General features: G+C 38.8%; 1 protein-coding gene across 7 annotated transcripts in view; it reads right to left on the bottom strand.

Annotated features, from left to right (window-relative positions):
* The window catches only part of SNCAIP (synuclein alpha interacting protein), a 63,736-nt gene that overhangs the window by 33,155 nt on the left and 11,297 nt on the right, over window positions 1–19,284 (bottom strand). For all 7 annotated transcript variants that reach the window (XM_015590361.1, XM_006913314.1, XM_006913315.1 and 4 more), the window contains exon 2: window positions 17,619–17,691. In XM_015590361.1, the coding sequence (XP_015445847.1) occupies window positions 17,619–17,691 (73 nt within the window). The remainder of the gene's footprint in view (window positions 1–17,618; window positions 17,692–19,284) is intronic.

The following is a 19,284-nucleotide window of genomic DNA, read 5'->3' as shown; positions in this document are numbered from 1 at the left end:
ATAAAGTGATTAGCAGTTGACTGGATCATGGCTGGAAAGCCAGGGTTGAGTTCACCCCATCCTAGACCGAGTACCCCAGGCAGTCATAGTTCAGGGACATTTCATGGTGCTTTCTGGCATAGGACACGGCAACATAACGCACCGATGCCTCAAAACGGAATATGCTCTCTAAGATTCTATGCCGCCCTCCATTGTTTGAAAAGCTGGAAACAAACACGAGAAGGAAGCTGCAAAGGGAGGGTAAGGTAGGCAGACTAGATTTTTTTTTTTTCCTCTCGTTTTCTTGTGCAAAGGTTAGATAAACATCATATGGTTTGCATTTGAGTAAGTGTCTGGTTGAGATGGAGTGTAAAGTGAAACAGCAACACATCTGGAGGTGAAAGATAAGAACCGCCACCTCTCCCGGTCGGCCTCATGTGAAAGGCCGCCCTGTCCTCCTCTCAGTGCAGGACGGTGGGGTAACAGCAGTCTCCTCAGCCACGATGACACCGCTTCCTCTCTGGGACTCTCCCCTGATGAGATGACAGATGACCTGGCACCCCTGGAAGTTTATAGGCTAGTGATTTATGGATTCCTACTCCCCTTTCACTTAGTTCACACCTCCCCCATCATACGGATGAGGTTTCGGGACATGCACTCCACTAGGGACCTCTCATCTATCTATCCTCTTCTGGAGCAACAGCAGGTTAGGAAGTATTTCACCCCAAAGCCTCTTTTTGTGTCTGTTCTTTACTGTTGGGCACAACGAACAAATAAATGTGGGACAGGGGTATACGTAGGTCTATCACTTCTGCAAAAGTCTCTGGCTAGCACTGATTTCTGGGGGTGAAAGTGACATACGAGTTATTAAAAGTTCCTCAAACGACTACTTGTCATTCTTCTTCCTGCTAGGATGTGTTCTAAAAGGATTTAGAGATGTTCTGAAACCAAGCTAAGGGGGTGAGAGTGAATGTCCTGAGCCTGAGTGCCATATAACCGTCAGTGTGTTCTTTCTCCAAAATAGACCTCGATTTTGCAGGGTGTTCCAGAGGGTCTGCACTAGGCAGTCATCCTCTGAGGCCTGTCTAGCTCTGGCATTTTAGAATCTAAGAATATATTTTGAGCTGTGGAGGAAGGCTTGGATTCTATCCAGTAAGGAACAGGTATTAATAAGGAATGTTCCAGAAAGGAAGGAAGGTATCTAGATGTTCTTAAGCGGCTTCTGCTCCTCCCTTCTTTTGGCTCTGGTTTTTAGTTACACAGTACTTGGCACAGAGCAGAAAATTAACAAAAGTGTTTGAATTTGAATCTCACTTTGCACAACACATTAAATCTCTTTTCAAATGCCCAAAGTTCATCCTTCTGAGGGATTTACAGCTTCATTTAAGAGGACAAAAGTTCTGTTAATAAACTCAGAGGCGTGATACTTACCAATGAGAACTGGATTTTCTAAAGTTATTTATGAAATGTAAATATGCAAAGGCAAAGACTAATTCCAGTTGGTCTATTATAAATTTAAAAGTTTTTCTATCTTTTATATGTCTTTTCTCCTTAAAAATGAAAAGCCATGAAAAACTAACGTCTGCAAGAAATTTCTGCCAAGCTTTTCTCTCTTCCTTTCAAGAACACATGGTTACTTACTTACTTAAACAGCAGAGAAATAATGGACATTGAGTTTATAATGTGTAAATATGCCTTAATTTTATCCATCAGTTTTCTGAAAAGCTTCAGATATAGCGAGAAATATATATATATTCCTTGACATTCCTGAGATACATACTTATTATTAGGTATGGTGTTTGCTAATATTTTGCCAATTACCTTCATTTTTTGGAACTTCTTGCAAATGTGCATCTCAGGATGTAATAAAGAATTTTTAAAGCCACATAACTTAGTGGGCCAATACAATGAGTGCATTGTACCAATATATTTATGTATTGTATAAGGTCGTGGGTTCAAAGGGCTACTCTTTTATGTTGGCTTTATTTACATGTGAAATTTTTTCCAAGTGATACAGGGAAATGGATACCATATGTTTCCCAGCTGTTTTGGTCTGAAGGAGCCATTTAGAACGCTCTATGGAAATGAATTCTGTCTGAGTCTTACGAAAACACTTCTTTCCATAGAAGGATCTAGAAACTGAAGAAGGGGCATCAACATTAGGCTTGTTGTCCTTCCCCTTATTCAAATCGATGACTCTTTTCTAGGTTCAAAGTGAAATCTATGGTTTTGTCTTGAAATCTAGTCTCTGTCTTTATTGGGGAAAAAAAATCCCGGTTGTGAGAAATTTGATTATTTAATAGTTTTTCATGAGAAAGCTCTAATTTATTGCTATATCATATACTTGCCTGAAAAGAAAGGTAATTTTATGTATGTGCAAAAGACACAATACAACTAGTTTATTTCTTGTAAGCTGGGCAAAGAGGTATTTTAAACACGAGAAAAAGGGTTATTAATAACTGGCAAGATTTTCACTTCTAAATTTATAAGTCTACCAAAAATTTCACTTAAACTGTTATATCCCAACCATAATAAATTTTTTATAATACATGGAAACAAATTCAGACTAACTATAATTACTCAGAAGATATTGCGGCTAAATTTGTATTCTGGAAATCACAAATAAATACTTCACATGTTAACAAATTTTAAATCTCTGAAAATTTTATCTGTTATCTTATTAGATCTTTACAAGCTCTGCGAGAACAGGGTATGTGTCTAATTTATCTCTCTGTCCCACAAAGTACCCAGCAAACTGCCTTACATAGTAGGTTCTTAATGACTTTTAGTTGAATGGATTCATTTTTAACATCTTACGAATGTAAACATACCTAACATACTTGTCTGCCTGATTATGTCACGAATTTTCTAAAATGATCAGTGGGTAAATGAAAATGTATTTGAGGCTGATTTATAGGTCACAATGATCTCTTCTGATCTAACTGGCATTTGGAATGTCTCTGATCACCAGTAAGGTATTTCCAATTGCCTGCTGACCATCCATACTTCGCCATTTATTCAACACTTAATGTGAGCCTAGGATGTATGAGTATTTGTAGCAGGCAGCATGTTCTGATCCAGGGGTCTTATCTCTCACTACCCTTGCCTGCTTCATCTCCATCCGACTCCTCATTCCTCCTACTCCTCCCCTTCTCCCCCTCCCCTTCCCCCTTCTTCATCCGCCCCCCCCCCCCTCCTGTCTTCCCTAAATTTATTTCTCATTTTCAGTAAACCTGGCCTGGATCACATAACCACTTACACAGTCTCCCAAGCAATCTATCTCCCAGGCATGGCTGACTCTTCCCTTTCTTTGACCCCTGTCCCTCATCCCTCAGAAACCAAGTCCTGCTGTGGCCTGATCCTCTCAAATATCTTTTCTTCATCCTATTACACTGACTGGACCACATCGGGACCCTCCCATAGCTTCTGCAAGGTTCTACCTACTCCTTGGTCTTCCTTTCCTGTCCTGAGTTACGCCCTCTTCAGATAAATCTGATTTGTTACTTCTTAGCTCAAAAATCTAGGTAGCCCTGTACTGCCTTAAACAGTATTTCCCATTCGGTGGGATGCATAACCACACAGTATTTAAGATGGTACAGGAACCACGCTAAATACCCCGGACTGAGATAGTGAGGAAGTTATAGACTTTTCATCTCTTTCTTCTTTCTAATTAATTTAAGGAGTCTCGAGCTGGTGTTACACTGAATTTAACTCCTCTCTAAAACTTATTATCTTCCTTTAGAATAATGAGACCACAGGCCATAGGCTCAGAGATTTTCATAGGTAAAGGGTCAACAGGAATATTCTGTTTTCACATCATTCATTTTAATGATGACCTTGAAATTATTGCAAGAAACACTGATTTTCTATTTACAAAACACTGATGTAAAGTTTCTTTCGACAACAAGTGTTTAAAAGTAAGTTACTTTAGAAAACTATATTAAATGAATAATAGTACAAGTGGTATACAGGTAAAGCAAAAATAGAAGTGGTTGTTGGATATATATACACGTTATGGAAATAATACTTGAATTACTAAGGTTTGGAAAATCCTGGCTTTCAGGATAGTAGCTAAATTCTTTAAAATGGTATATAGCACTTCTTTTATTAATTTTCTAATTTATCTTTTCATCTCAGCACTCATCATCCCCACATCACTAATTTTTCCCTGCACTTCCATCATTAAACTCACCCTTTTTAGATACTCTATGTTCTTTCCTCATTCTCCCATCTTTGGGAGAGTTCCCCGCTCTCCTAGACTGTCCTTGCTCTCTTCTCTGTCTGAGATGCGGGCTAATCTGACAAGATTCCACTCAGGTGTCACCTCCTTGGTGCACTTCCTCTGACTCTCCCAGGGAATTGTTGCTCCTTGCTTCTCAGTGCCCTGACAATATTTGGCCATACCTAGAGCTGGGCATTTCTGAAATTCTATTGCAACTATTCGCTCATGCATCTGTCTCACCTTCTCTTGAGAAGTTCCCAACGGCAAAGATTGCTTGTAAGCATCCTTTGTCTCACCGATGCTATGAACACAGCATCTCACAGATATTGGGGCTCAGTGGCTAAATCTTTTAATGAATGAATGAATAAAAGGAGGAGAGAGGAAGGAAAGGGAAGAAGGAAGGAGGGAGACAGGGAAGGAAGAAAGGGGAAGAAAGGAATATGCTAGACCAAAGATGTAAAGTATAGTAAATAAATCAGTCTTGTCACAATGAGTCACTTTCCATCTTTTGGGCACACAAATTGTGCTGCTATTTCAAGGATAGTGTTAGCAAGCTATTGAAGATGTTCAGACATTTAGAAGATATGCTGCATATTGAAATATTTTCATATATTTCCTATAAGTTCTAAGTCTCGATTTCTTCATCTGTAAAATGAAGGGGTTACACTAAATGATTGCTAAGATCTGACCCACCTCTAAAGTTCTTTAGTATATGGAATGTCTACAAATAACAGGGCTCTTTATTCTGAGTGATTCACTATGAAACACTGTAATTCTTCTGGATCCATGTCTTTCAATAGATCCTTACAATTTATAATTATGAGGCTAAGCTGTTTGCTGACACAGAACAACTTTTTGGCTTTTGAGACTGATGAATTAGTATTTTCTTAGGAAGATAATGTACAGTTTGCTATTGCAACGGTGGATCTAGCTGTCAAGACTGAACATCAGTGCTGGCTCCCAAAATGCCTATTTACTTTACTTCTAAATATGGAGTTAAATGTCCATATTAGAAAATGAGCTTTAGACATCAAGAAGAGAAAGAAAAAGGGTATGCCTTTAGGATAAAATAGTGTTTCCCTACTGTTTACTGTTTAAAGTTGAATAAATTCTATATTCCATGAGAAACAAAATGGTTAGCTTTAACTGTAACTATCTTTAAAAAAGTACGTAACAATATGTTCCACATCTATAGCTTCTGGAAATCCGGACCTTCAAGGACATACCGTCTAAGTTTTCCAACATTCCATTTCCTTCCATTTGTACACTTAAGGAAGGGACATTATGAAAGATTAGAAATGTCAGTACTAGAGTCACAAGTTTCCTTAACCAAATGTAAACTGAAATCTGTAGGAAGCCCACTTATTGCAATCACCTCAGGCTCTATAAGAAATGGTGACAGGTATATCTCTTTCATGAAGCCAGGAAGAAGGATATGGAATCTGAGTGAGGACTCTTTGCAGGATGTTCTGTATTGTCTTAGACTGTAACTTGACCTGAGAAAGAATTAAGTTTACTCTGGATTTGGAGAATTGTATCAGGCCATTATGTTGAGAAGAATAAACATGTGTGGGGAATGCACGTTTCTATAATGTTCCCATGGGGTTGCTTGCTCATCCCTTTCATTGATGCCACAGACACTTTATTGAGAGTACTGTGAGACTGCAGGGAAAGTACAGAGGACTTTATTACTGTATTGTAAAAATATCAATCAATGATTTATTCACAACGACATTAAAATACTACTGGAAAAGATTCATTGATTTGGTTCTAAATTTCCTGCCTTTAAGTGGTTACTGATATCAAGCAGCTGTTGCAAGTATCATATTCAAGTTTCATTATTCCCAACTCTGCCCAGAATTGTCAAGACCTGCTCATATAACTTTGTTCCCCGTCGGCACCCATTTTTTTGCTCTGTGAAAACTCGGAAATACTCAAGCCCTTATCACCCTGGATAGAAAGGTACTTCTTCCTCAAAGAGGCATGTTCTATGATGAAATAGACTCGATATTTTGACAAATTTAAACCTCTAGGCTTCAAAAGTACAATTCACATAGAATAGCGATTGGTGGGTCTAAAGAAAGTACATAGTTTCAGAGTTATTCCGTCATCTAAAAAGTATGCTGACCTTCACTTTGACATTAGCAAAACCTCTTAAGCGGATTAAGTCTTGTATCCACTCCAGGCCCACTTACCAGGTTTCCTTTCTTTTTCTCCCTCTTTGTGCTGAATTGTAGAAAGAGATATACATCAAGGGACAGTGAAAAGGCTCATCAAGCAGAAAAGCACAGACACAGGGGAGAATTTGCTCAGTGTGCTTTCTGGAAAGCGTTAGCAAGCAGTTATTAGGAAAGCGCAGAAACACACCAGTTTTAACTGAAGGTGGCGATGTTTTACAGCGTTGATCTGTCAAGGACAAAGAACAAGTTACTGCTTCTTTGTAAGAGAGAACAAGCGGCAGATGGAGAGAAGTGTGTATAGGGGTGGAAAATTCCTACCCCCTGCTCCCCATCTCCACTGATTGCTCCCAAAATGCCTGTTTCTTTTACTTCTAAATATGGAGTTACGTATCCACATTAGAAACACAGCTTTAGACACCAGAAAGAGAAAGAAAAAAGGATACGTTTTTAGGGTACAAGAATGTTCACCTACAAGTTTATTGTTTGTTTGTTGGTTTGATTTCTGGAAGTTAAATTAATTCTATTTCCTATGAGAAACAAAGCAGTGAGTCTAGGAAATCTGGTTTCATTCTGAGGGGGATGCACTTTAAGGGCTGGAGGGGAGGAGAAATGGGAGGAAGAACCAGCGCTGGCCTGCGGCCTACTCTTCCTCTTGGCAGGCCCATGTGAGCTTCTGCCTAGGCTAGAGCTCTAAGTTACAGGCTGCACAGAGAACGGGGCAGGTGCAGCTGAACAAAGCCGAGTGCAGACAGAGGCTCCTCCCAGGATAAAGCATGGCGGAGCCGCTCTGCCTCTGTCTCCTAGCGCACGTCAATGTGCACTTCTCAGGCACTAGTATAGCCAATGAGAAAAAGATTTCTGTGTAGTTTAAGACTTTCTCAAAATGATATGTATGAATCGTAATTCTCCTAAAATTTTCTCCATTTAACACTTTAGAATTGCTAATACAATATATTTCTGTAAAGCTATCTATGTTTCTGAGTATAAGGCAAGTGTATAACTTTCTTAGAGCTTTTCACAAAAAGTCTGGAGGATGGATGAGCAGTTCTCACGTATTCTCACTTGAAAATAAATGAGAAAGCAGGGGATTTTTAGTACCACATGGAAAATCACATAGCACATTGATTGCAGAATCAGGATCCGGCTTCTCTAACTCTAACTTTCCTTCCATAACACTGCAAGACCACCTTAATGAAAATTAAAATTATTTCCTAAACATGTAATTCACATTTTTGCTATTCGGGACACATGTAGGAAATGTGATTCCAGAAACCAGTAGGAAAACCTGGTTGTACTCATTTCAGATTCATTCTTACCCAAATCCCAAACTGTCTTCTGCCTATATTTTGGCAACCACTGGCTATGAAGCATCTATGTGCGAGCAAAGTTAGGAAAGTAGTTTTTAATAACAATTTTTCTTAGAAACAGCTCAGTGAAAGAACTTCCCTGCTTTATTTATCTTTAGTGGCATCAGCCTAAATTTAGAGTCATTTTATCTCTGAGAATTTCTTCTTTCAGCTTCCAATTCCTTCAACTGGTTAAAGGTGGCGATTTCTTTCTAATATAAGCAAGAGAAATAGAAATATAATAAAACTTGTTCAGAAGTGTTCAAGTAAGTGGCAGAATGCTAAAATACTCTTACAGGGTTTATTCATTTCATAAACATTTGCCGAATGCCTTCTGTGCACATGGTCCTAGGGGTGCAGAGGTGAATGAAATAGACATAATTCATGTTCTCATGGGGAAATTTGACAGTAAAGCGAGTGTACGAATGAATAAGAAATTACAAAAAGCAAAGTGCTCCGAAGGAGACAAGTAGGATATTGGAATAGAAAATGGCTGAGAAGTCTCACCATGGAGGTAGTATTTAAGCTAAGACCTTAGAAATAAGAAGATGATTATGTAAGGATCTGGAGGAAAATACAAGAGGAAAGATAATTTTGTAAACACTGTGGTAGGAGGAAGCACATTCTAAATGCCTAAAGCAGGAGAGAATCTGGACAGTTCCAAAGCTCTTACATCTAGAGCAGAGTAAGTCAGGGGTGAAAGCGATCAAAGATGCAGTTGGGGGAGGCTGTCGGGGACCAGCTCCTTTGGAGATTTTATTGGCTACAACAAAGAGATTGGTTTATAATTTAAATGAAATGAGGTATCCCTGGAAGGATTTCATAGATAAGTGAAATGATCTGCTTTACATTATAAAACATGTCCTTCTGTTTACTCTGAGAAAAAATAAAGGGTGGGTCAAGATTGGTGGTGAAAAAAGAAGTGAGACTAGTTCACTGTCATTAGCCCAAATGAAACATAAAAGTGGAATGACCTAGCTAGTGGTCGTTAAGATGGAGAGAAGTAGACAGATGAGCATGGATGACTTGAGACCTGGTGACAGATTGATGTGGAGTATGAGGGAGAGGAAGAATTATGGCTTCAGCCACTGAGTGGGTATTTCAGTAAACTGAGTGCCTTTACTGAGGGGAAGTCTGCATACAGATATCAAGTAGGACATTAAATAGGAGGTTGGAGTGCTGAGGTAAGCAGCAGTAGCATGTAGGTAGCATTTGAAGCCAGGAGAATAGATGAGATACCAATCCAGAGAGACTGAGAAATGGAGAGGAGAGAGGATTCTATTGAATACTGAAGTCCCACTTGGATATTTAAAGGTCAAGTAGAGAAGGAAAAGGAGTTGCAAAGGAGAGTAAGAAGATAGCAGTATCAGAAGAAAAACGAGGAGAGAGGTCGTGTCACAAAGCCAAGAAAGGAGAATGTTTCCAGAAAGAAGAGGCCAAGAAAGATGAGAGTATCAGTGTCAATGGACTTGACAATGTGAAAGTTGTGACCATTCCCAGAGAGGTGGAAGTCATACTGGGGATATTTAACAGTCAATGGGAGGTGGCAGGCTAGAGATGGAGCAGTTCCCTTACCTTTTTAAAGTAGGCTGGTTGTAAATCAGGGGATCAGGGGAGAGGAAGCAGCTGAGAATCAAGGTGGAATCCACTGGAATGGGTACCATTTGCTTGTTTTTTTTTTTTTTTTTTTTAAGATAGGAGATAATTAGAGAGTATTTATACGATGAGGGTAGTGACTCCATAGAGAAAAAGACATTGATGGTGCAGCTAAAAGAGGAGATAACTGAAGGATCAAGGTGTCAAACCAAAGGAGGAAAACGTATGCCTCATATCTCGATTATAACACAAAACCCAAAGAAGTAAAGCTTCCTTTCACCTTTTCACAAATTCATTTGTCCATCTATAACTCAGATATATATTTAGCACCAGTGCCAGGCACTGGAGATACTATAATGAACAAAACTGCCCCAAAGAGATTTTATTTAGTCTACTGGAGAAAACAGAAATCAAACCAACATCACATTATTAAAAAATTTAAAAATATAGATATTTAAATAGGAAAAAAAAAGTATAGGGAGCTAAGAAATAATATAATTGGGCAGTTGATATAATCAAGGCTTGCATTGTCCAAAATAGAAGCCATTAGCCACCTGTGGCTATTAAGCAATTAAAATGCGGTTTGTAGTACATGCTGAAATGATAACAGTTTTGATTTATTGGGTTAAATAAAAGATAATAAATTAATCTCATATGTTTACATTTTTTAACGTGGCTAATAGAAAAATCTTAAATTATGTCAATGATCTGCATTACATGTCTATTGGACCGTGGTGGTTTAGGGAATCAGGTAAAGGGGCTCTGAGGAAGTGAACTTGGAGATGAAAGGAAAAAAGGAAGGGCATCCCCATATCAAAGAACACAGCACATTTGGAGAACTGAAGGAGACTCCTTGATGTGACTGGCAGGAAGAAAGCATGGGGAGGGTGACATGTGAGAAAGGGTGCTGATCCAGGAGAAGACCATCCGGGGCCTTGAGGGCCGGGGCCTTGAAGGCCACATAAGAGTTTCCTATTGTATATCTTGAGAACTATCTGGGGAAACCGTTGCCTTGTTTTGAGCATTGATCAGATCTGTATTTTAGAAAAGGCCTGAGAGTCTGCATTTCTACCAAGTTCCCAGGTGATGCCGATGGGCATGGCGCTGGTCCTGGAGCACACCGTGAGATGCCAGGGCCTGAGTGATCAACTGCCGTAGGAGGGTCTGGGCTTTTGTGGGTGACTACTGACTCTCTTCAAGGGCTCTTTGACTATGAGATTCTAGGATTCTGTTTCTATTACTCCACTTTCTTTTATCACTTTTAAAGGGAAGAGTCTGTGAAATGGAGATATGTGGACAAAGACAGGTCATTTAAAACGGGAAGGCAGAGCCCATGAAATACTATGTGGTGACAGAAAGAAATTTAACTATGGGAGGCAAACACGCAGTGCAATGTATATATATGCCATACTGTTGAATTGTATGCCTGAAACTTACTGGATTTCGTTAACCACTATCACCATAATAAAAAAAAGAAAAAAATACTGAAACACGAAAGAAAAAAGACATACTTTCAGCAACAAGTGGGGTTCTGTCAGAGATGTAATAAAGCTTCAAAACTAGTAACAACCTCCCCGTCCCCCAACCCCTGCCAACGTGCAGTCACACTTTAGCCTTGGATTGGGAAGATGGGACAGGAGAGACCACTTATTCCTTAGGACAGGATTGAGACTTCCGGGAAGGAAGTCCCCGTGAGGCCTCGACAAGGTAAAAGATACTTTTTCTTTGTCCCTGTGCTTCAGTTCTTTCCCTCGCTGCCTAAATGCTTCTCTCTTTACTTCCAGGTTCTCATTTTTCCTTACTGTAGATTTCCTTAACTGTTTCTACCAAGAGGAGATTTCTTTATCAGTTTTAAGGGCGGGAGATACATTTCTTAGAGTCCAATAAAAATAAACTGAAACATGGGAGAGGAGACTGTGAGTCCCTTACCCTAAATTTTCTCTCCCTCTAATACTTTCTCATTCTTGATTTCTTAATTCCACAATGCTATTAAGCTTTTAGAAAATCGGGGAGTTGTGGTGCTTATAGCTATGGTCGACTGAAGAGAAAAAGGGGAGAATATGCACTGTAGTTAAGCTCCACTATCTCCAGCCTCTTTCATTACTTCGACACTACCTGAGTTTACTCTGAACTTTTCTGTCACCCTCTGCTCCCATCTTTCCCCACCATGACTTCTACTCTTTCTCGCAGAAACATAAACAAAGTGATAATGATTTAAAGGCAGAGATGGTCTGTCTCTCCCTTTGGCCAGAAAACGGGCAGCTCTACATTCAGGAGCAAGTTCTGTGGTTTATTAAAAATGATGGCCATACACATTCTGTAACAACAGAAAAAAGCAGCAGATAAAATTGTTCTTACATTATGATTACAACCACACAACCAAATATACCTCAGGGTAAAAATACTATAAAGAAATATAGTAATTTTGTATTAGTGGCAGGGTTAATTATACTTTCCATTTTTAATAATGGATTATATCACCTATATAATTGTTAAAGAAAAAGAAAAAGAAAAATAAATGTTTTACTGGACTAACATTCTCATCTAGTTGTTTTATTCTATGCGAATTCTTACTATAGTTAAATAAACTGAAATTTTTGTCAAAATGTTAGATTCTTTACTGTATCAGGTTGAAGTGTTCATTTTCTTGATTGAGATCTTAGAAAATGTGCATCTTTATTCTTTAGAGTCCATTTTATATCACATCAAGGGAAATGAATTAATCAGCAGGGTTTTCAGTCTAAACTGCCACATCAACCTTCCCTTTCATGCTTTTAGTATTAAACTTTAATAAAATCGAAAACAGGAGGTTTATATACTTAGTATCATCAACTATGTAAAAGCAGCGCTGAAAGAACAAATTTCATGTCAACTTACTATTTTTGGTGCTAGCTGAAATCCTTGAAAGTCTTACAAAATCATATATTTTCAAAAGATTGTCACAAAATTTACATGCACAAGGACTAAAAATATAGCAAATTTGCAATGCTTTTAAATATACATCCCAAATGATTTTTAGTAGATACCAAGTTTAAAAGTATGGTGTTCCTTTACTCATTGTCATCCAAGTGATATATTATTTAGGTCTATCCTTTCAGAGTCTTTTCTCAAACACATTGCAGGGCTATTTATTACTGTTTTGTAACTGAATTTTCTAACCTCGGTGTATCTAAGCTTTCAGATGCAAAACTGCATTAATATTTATCTGCCTTTTATAAAAAATGATACGAGCTCAGCAGATACATATTTTGAAAGAATCACGAGACATTTAAAGCACCATAAGTTGAAACAAATGTGTATTTAAATTTCCAATTAATTTAAAAAAAACTCAAAGTCAATGAAATCGAATATGTTTGATTCGAATACCATATGTCGACACAACGTATTTTAGTTCTCATTTGGAGAAAACCATACAACAGAGTTCATATTCACTGCCTGTGTTGTCCTCTCTTCCTACATGAGCAGCAGAGATTAAGCAGAGAATACGTACAAACATTTCACAAATAACTTCCTCTTAGAGGTGTAAACATTTTCATGCATAACTTCCATATTGCTAATCCTTGACCCCCACCAGCCAGACATGGCTCCTTGGATAAAAATCACTCTTTAGTTGGCTCGAGTTCATAGTGGCTCTGGAGTCAGCAGACCTGATTTCAAACGTGCTTGCTAGTTCTAAAACTATGGTCAAATTAGTTACCCTTTGCGAGCCTCAGTTTCCACATCAATAAGATGGGCATAATAACAGTCCTCCCTCGGAGAATTATTTTAAGGACAAATAAGCTATTTACAGTGGACCTGGCATAACGCCAGGTCTAAGCACCTAAGAAATTACTGGGAGCACTCAAGAGCAGACAGGCAAAATTTGTTCTCAGGATCCCAACTCCTAGTTCTCCATCTCTCTCTCACCTTCCCATGGTATAGCCAACATCTTTACATTCCTTCGCGAAATGTCTTTTATCACAAAAAAACTGAAACCCAGTCATAGTGTAGTGTAATTGATGGAGAACAATGTATAATATTACTATCAGGGAAAAACTAGATTTCTACAGGAATCAAAGCCTTGGCTAAAGGAAGGGCACTTCCAGGGAAGATGACATTGGAGAGCTAGCAGAAGGTATGGAGACACTGCCTGGGCCTCTGGCGATACTCAGCCATCTGCCTTTCTCAGACCCCATCGTGGATTTGGCCCAATGTCCAAGGATGAGATGGAGTGAGCCCTGGGGTTCACAGAGGGGCTTCCAAGGGCCACCAGTAGGGCCCAGTTGATAATCCTGCTCCCCCTGGAACACTTGAAAAACAGACAGAAAGGGTGGGCATGAGTCTTGTCTTTGAAGCCCACTTGGAAAGGCAGGAAAGATATGTGGTAGGTCCTGGGGGCCGATCTGCGGGACTGACACATTCTGATCAGAGCATACATGTAGCCATTTGTATGCAATCATCCGGAGAGAGCAAGAAGAATTAACACTTAGAACTGTAGAGGAAAATTTTAACCAAGGGAAGACAAGATTGAGGATGATTGCTATCTCTACACTTAGTGGCACCCTTGCTTGCCTTGAAGGGATTATTCTTATTTATGGTTCTAAAGGAAGAACCTGGATCAAAAGATAGAAATTCAAGAGACACTGATTTTAGCTAAAGAAAAAAATTAACCTTTATAGATAGGCGGCCTCATGAGACTGTGTACTCCATCAATGAAAGGATGAAGTACAGGCGGATGACCCCATGAGTAGGACAATAAGAACTGCCTTCAAAGAGCTGATGGACTTTGGACTATGGGAATTTTTTTTTTTTACTTTTAGAAAAATTTTATTTGTAAATAATTAGACTTTTTTTTCATTTGTAGATAAACTTAGAGAAGTCGAAAAAATAAAAATAGTACAAAGAACACCTGTATACCTTTTATCTACATTTATCAGTTGTCAACATTTTACCCATTTGCTTTATTATTTGCACGCTCGTTTGCTCTCTCTCTCAGACTAGATGACCTTTAGGGTCACTTCCAATGAGAGTTATGATTCTATATGCCGAGGCTTCTTTCTAGGTAATCGGATTTTAGAAAAATTGCACTCCTGCTGGTGGTGCCGTTCATGGCACCTGGCATAAATCTGACCTCCGCATACATGATGGATGGCGCCCTATACAATGTGACCCTGACATCATCCTTACTTTGATCATCACACTGTAGCTACATTGATTTTCTTTTCCTTCCTCATACATGCTAAGCTCCTTTCTGGTTCAGAGACTTTGCACTTGCTAGTTCCTCTGCCTTCAGCACTCTTCACTGATTTTTCATGTGGCTGGGTCCTTCTAACACTGCCTGACCCCCAACCCTCCTTCTCCCCCACAACACATACAAGTTGCTCTATCACATTACCTTAGTCTCTTCTTCCCATTCCCTGAAATGTTGTTTTAGTTGTTCATTTGCTTGCCTATTGTCTGTCATCCTCTACAATGTAAGTGCCTTAAGAACAGGGGACGTGGCTATGTCTTGTTACTGTGTCCTCAGTGCCTAGCACAGAGAACAATCTATAATTATCTGATGAATGAAGAAATAAAAGAACAAATGGATCCAAGAACATCTGATCTAAGAATTGTTAATACAAGGATGGACTTTAACATTTGACGACCTATACAAAGTAGAAAGTGCTTAACAAACTTTAGAAAGGAAAAGAGAAGCGTCTTCCTCTGGTGGTGTATATTCTAAGTGACAAGAGGTTGGGGAAAAATTTTCCCAGAGGGTGCCTTATCCAAAAGAAAGATGTGGACTCTTCTCAGAAGCCAATCTTCCTTCTGCTGCCATGTGTTTGAAAAAAATGACCATAAAGATGGAAATCTGTAAGCACGGCTGGAGCAGACTCCTCCTGGGTCTTTGATACAAGAAAGTACGGAGGGATGCGGGAGTTGGTATTCCTACATTTGGATGCCCATGGAACTACTGAGAATGCCTTGATTCTTTCTGAAACTGGCTGTGACACACTTTACTGTGCTGAGATTTCTTTCAAAGGAGTCCACAGATAATTCTACATAGTGTTACAGAGAGATGGATCTTTCCATGTATTTCTTTTTCTAGGATCATTCTTACTCTCTTAGAAAGTGGTTTACCAGCCTCCAGGTCCACAGAAGTGGGGGTGCACATGTGACTACCTTGAGTTTTAACCTCACACATCCATTTCCTATCATGTCTAATTATTGCTAATTACCTTGAGCCCTACTGGGTCTTTGCTCTGGGTGAAGTTTTAAAGCTTCTAAACTTGAAACTGATCTTGCTTCTCAACTGAAAAAACTGTCTAACATTACCGCTGTGGAAGTGGCTAGAAGTCACACAACCCAAAGAAAATGGAATGAACAAGCCCCAGGAAAAATTACTTTAAAAATCTTCAGTTAATTCACTTAGTAAGCAAGAATAGCTATTTAACAGAGAAAAGAAATTCACCACTTAATGAGGAAAAATGCTGATTTTCATAGTTTTAAAAGACTATCCTGAAATTAAACTAGTGACACCGAGTTCACCTATGTGAGAGGTAGTATATATAATGCATAAGAGAACAGAGGGTAGAGGCAGACTTCCTGAGGTTTGAATTCCAGCTCTGTAACTTAATTGCTGTGTGACTCTGGGCAAAATATTTAACTTCTCTGTTCTGTGTCTCAGTTTGCTCATCTACAATACAAACATCCTAATAGTGCTCAGCTCACAGGGACTTTAGAATTAATTGAGCTACTGTAAGTAAAGTGCTTACAATCATACCTAGCACACACATTAAGTACTACTGAAGTGTTCGTTATTATTTCTTCTCCCTACTCCCCAACTCCAATTAATAAAAAAAGAAAATGTTGTATCTACAAAGTACCTTTGGATATATCACTTAATTTTGATCCTAATAATAGTCTGGTAGCATTGGCAGACCAAATTTCTTTTTTACTTTATAGATAATTACTCATTGGCCCAGAGTCATAGAGCTGATAAATGGTTGAATGTTAACTTGAACCCAAGTTATTTTTCCTCTGAGGCTCTGGTCCGTCCACTGCAATATGATTGTTGTGTCACTGACCACAGTCAGAGGTTCAGCTTTGAACCTAGTGATTCCTTCTAAGAAGACACATCCTATAAGCCTTATGGCCAAAGCCTCTGTTACACCCAATAGAGACTTGAGTGTATTTCAAATAAAAAATATTTTTTAAAACCTGAAGGTAAATGGAAAATTTTATTTCAAATTAAAACCATCTTGTATGATGTTTCTGACCCAAACATTGAAGCGTTACTTACACACACACACACACCCCTAGGAAGACTAATTATTTTCCACGTCTCATCTAAGCAAAATGTCAAAAGAAAATAAACAGTCTAGGAAAAAAGTAAATTTGTTTTGTACAAGTCCTTTCAGTTAGGCCTACAATTCTAGTAGCTGTGCAGGAACAAACCATCTATTTATATTTAAACATGATACACATAATTTGAGGATTATCTTAAGCGTTCTATCACCCATGGTTCTCAGGATTCTAGTTACTATCAGAGGAGGTCCGGCTTTGGCAAGGTTAACGGTGATGCCTTAGAGGAATTACTTGGAAAAATAATAAACATCATTTCATAGTTAATGCCATGGTATCGTTCCCATCAATATTCTTTTTTATTTTCATTTTTGCCCATCAGAGAGAGAAGAGGAGAGAGGCTTAATTTGATTTACAGAGGGAAAAACAACCCTGAATGTAGTTTTTTTGTCGGGGGTGGTGGGGTATGCAAGGAGAAAAGGTCAACCAGCTGGTTTTCATCTATATGCCATAATTCTGTTTAGTTTACACTATTAAACTCCAAAGTTTTGCTTTAATCTTAACTATTACAGTATGCCTTATTGCAGATTCTATCATGTCGCATCCCTGATAGGGTTTCAGACTTTGGACAAGCACCATCCCCCAAGCTGGCCTTGCCACATGGGTAGCAAATGCATCCAACATTTTTTCATTGGCGCCTGCATCATTATGTTTTGTCACCAATGGTTTCTCGGGTTTTCAATAAATTGCTGCATATACTGTGGTTTGGGCTGTCGAGATGATCGCCTACATTTATTTGTATACAGCCACGTCTTCATTAGGGCCTCCCTGTCCTGTTAGCCTTTGGAGGATGACCTAACGTCTGTTTGCTGAGAGTAGGGGTGTGTGGAGAAGCCATAAAAACAAAATAAAACAAAACAAAACAAACGAACAAACAAAAAACAGAAAGCAGGAGCAAACAATGTAAGTAGAAAGAGCTTCCACACTCTCAAAGTCAGGATGAGAGGAGAGCTGAGAAGGAAAACCTACCTGATCTGTCTTCATTTTGTGAATCACATCTTCGGCACAGTTCTGGGATGGTCTTGAGTGATGTAACTGAATACTGAATGGGAAACCAGAGGAGAAAACAGTGTAAAATAACAACTTAAAATGAGAGCATGCCATTCACTCAAATTGCTCAGAAAAATCAAAACACAAGAAGTTATACTTGAGTACATATATATCTAAAATTCTAGTGACTTTTACCCTAAATAGACCACTTAGTGATCTGGCAGCATCCCAAGCTCTACCTATAAGCATCTAAGCCGATACAGATTAAAGATGCCTGGAGAACCCCTTTTTAGCAAACAAGGTGAAGTACAGCCAGCAGACATTCTATCTCCCATCACTTCTGCTACTTGTGGAAGGTGGAAGGATGTTCTGACCTTGAGAATTTCTAGAAGATGGCCATAATATTTGCATTCTGAATTCTAAGAGCAAATCTATGTGTGAAAAGCCAGAGGGAAGAGCACCCAGTTTCCTGTAGCATTCTGGGCAGCCAGGAGCCATGTCTGCACTGATGCTGATAGGAATATGCAAACATTCCTAATGTTGCCACTTGCCACAGCTTTTACTGTGTGGCATCTGTAATCTCCATGGGAAATACCAGGATAATGTTATAACAAGCGAAGGGAGCATGGTTTTGTGTTTGAAAGCTCATTTGTTTCACACGTAGATTAGAATGAACTGAAAGAAACCATCTTGTAGGTTCAGTCCCAGCACCAACTCAGGGGTCAGCTACCAGGGTAACATATTATGACATAAGCGGGGGCAGAGTACATAAAAATCAGAAGAGCTAAAACAAATGTAAAATCAATAGCTATGATTTATGGGAACCACGTTTGGTGCCAATCAATCTTTCTTGAGAGAAGGGTGTCTTAAAATAAAAGAATGAACTCTTTCTTTAATCAAAGGGCTGTCTTCAATCATACTTTAATTCATGAAGTACAGCTTCCTAAAAATATTTTGCTTGGTACCTTTAGGAAACACGTTCTTATGAGATGAGAATGTATTATAAATTACTTCACTGTTGCAAAATTTGGGGGATTGAGAGAAAACATTTAATCTAAAAGAAAAACGATCATGGGAAACTCATTAGGATTATTCTAGCATTACCAGTGAAGAAGGTGTAATTAGGACACATTTGTCAATAAGAAGGTACTTTAGTTAGCTTGATGTTGATAGATGAAGCAGTGTCTACATGAAGACGCCCCACTGCTTCCCACAGGGCATCAGGACAGCAAGACAGAGGGAGGAGCAGTTGTAGCTACTGTCAGTTTGCCAACTGCATGTCACAAATTAAATATCCGGTGCATCCAAGTAAAAAATAAAATCTCAAATGACTAATTAGAGAAATTACTCTTACCTGTCTGATGCAATAACATCCTGTTTGTGCTGGCCATTCCTTAGAGACTATAGGTGTTATAGTAAATCCACTCAGAGGGAGGGATGACTGTCTCTTAAATCAAAAATGAACTTCAAAATTCTTTTTCCCTTTTACAATATGTTCTTTGGGGGTCGGGGGTAACACATGTACAGAAGGCTTTTTGTTGTTGTTGTTGTTGTTACTAATAAGGTACCTTATTTTTCCAGCCAAGTACAAGCTCTCTAAGGAATCTGGTAGCTTCTTGAGACCAGCTGGTACAGGTTAAATAAT

Source organism: Pteropus alecto, unplaced genomic scaffold, assembly GCF_000325575.1.
Source record: "Pteropus alecto unplaced genomic scaffold, ASM32557v1 scaffold20, whole genome shotgun sequence".
NCBI lineage: Eukaryota > Metazoa > Chordata > Mammalia > Chiroptera > Pteropodidae > Pteropus > Pteropus alecto.
The sequence above is the reverse complement of the archived record's forward strand: the minus strand, read 5'-3'. Positions and strand labels throughout refer to the sequence as shown.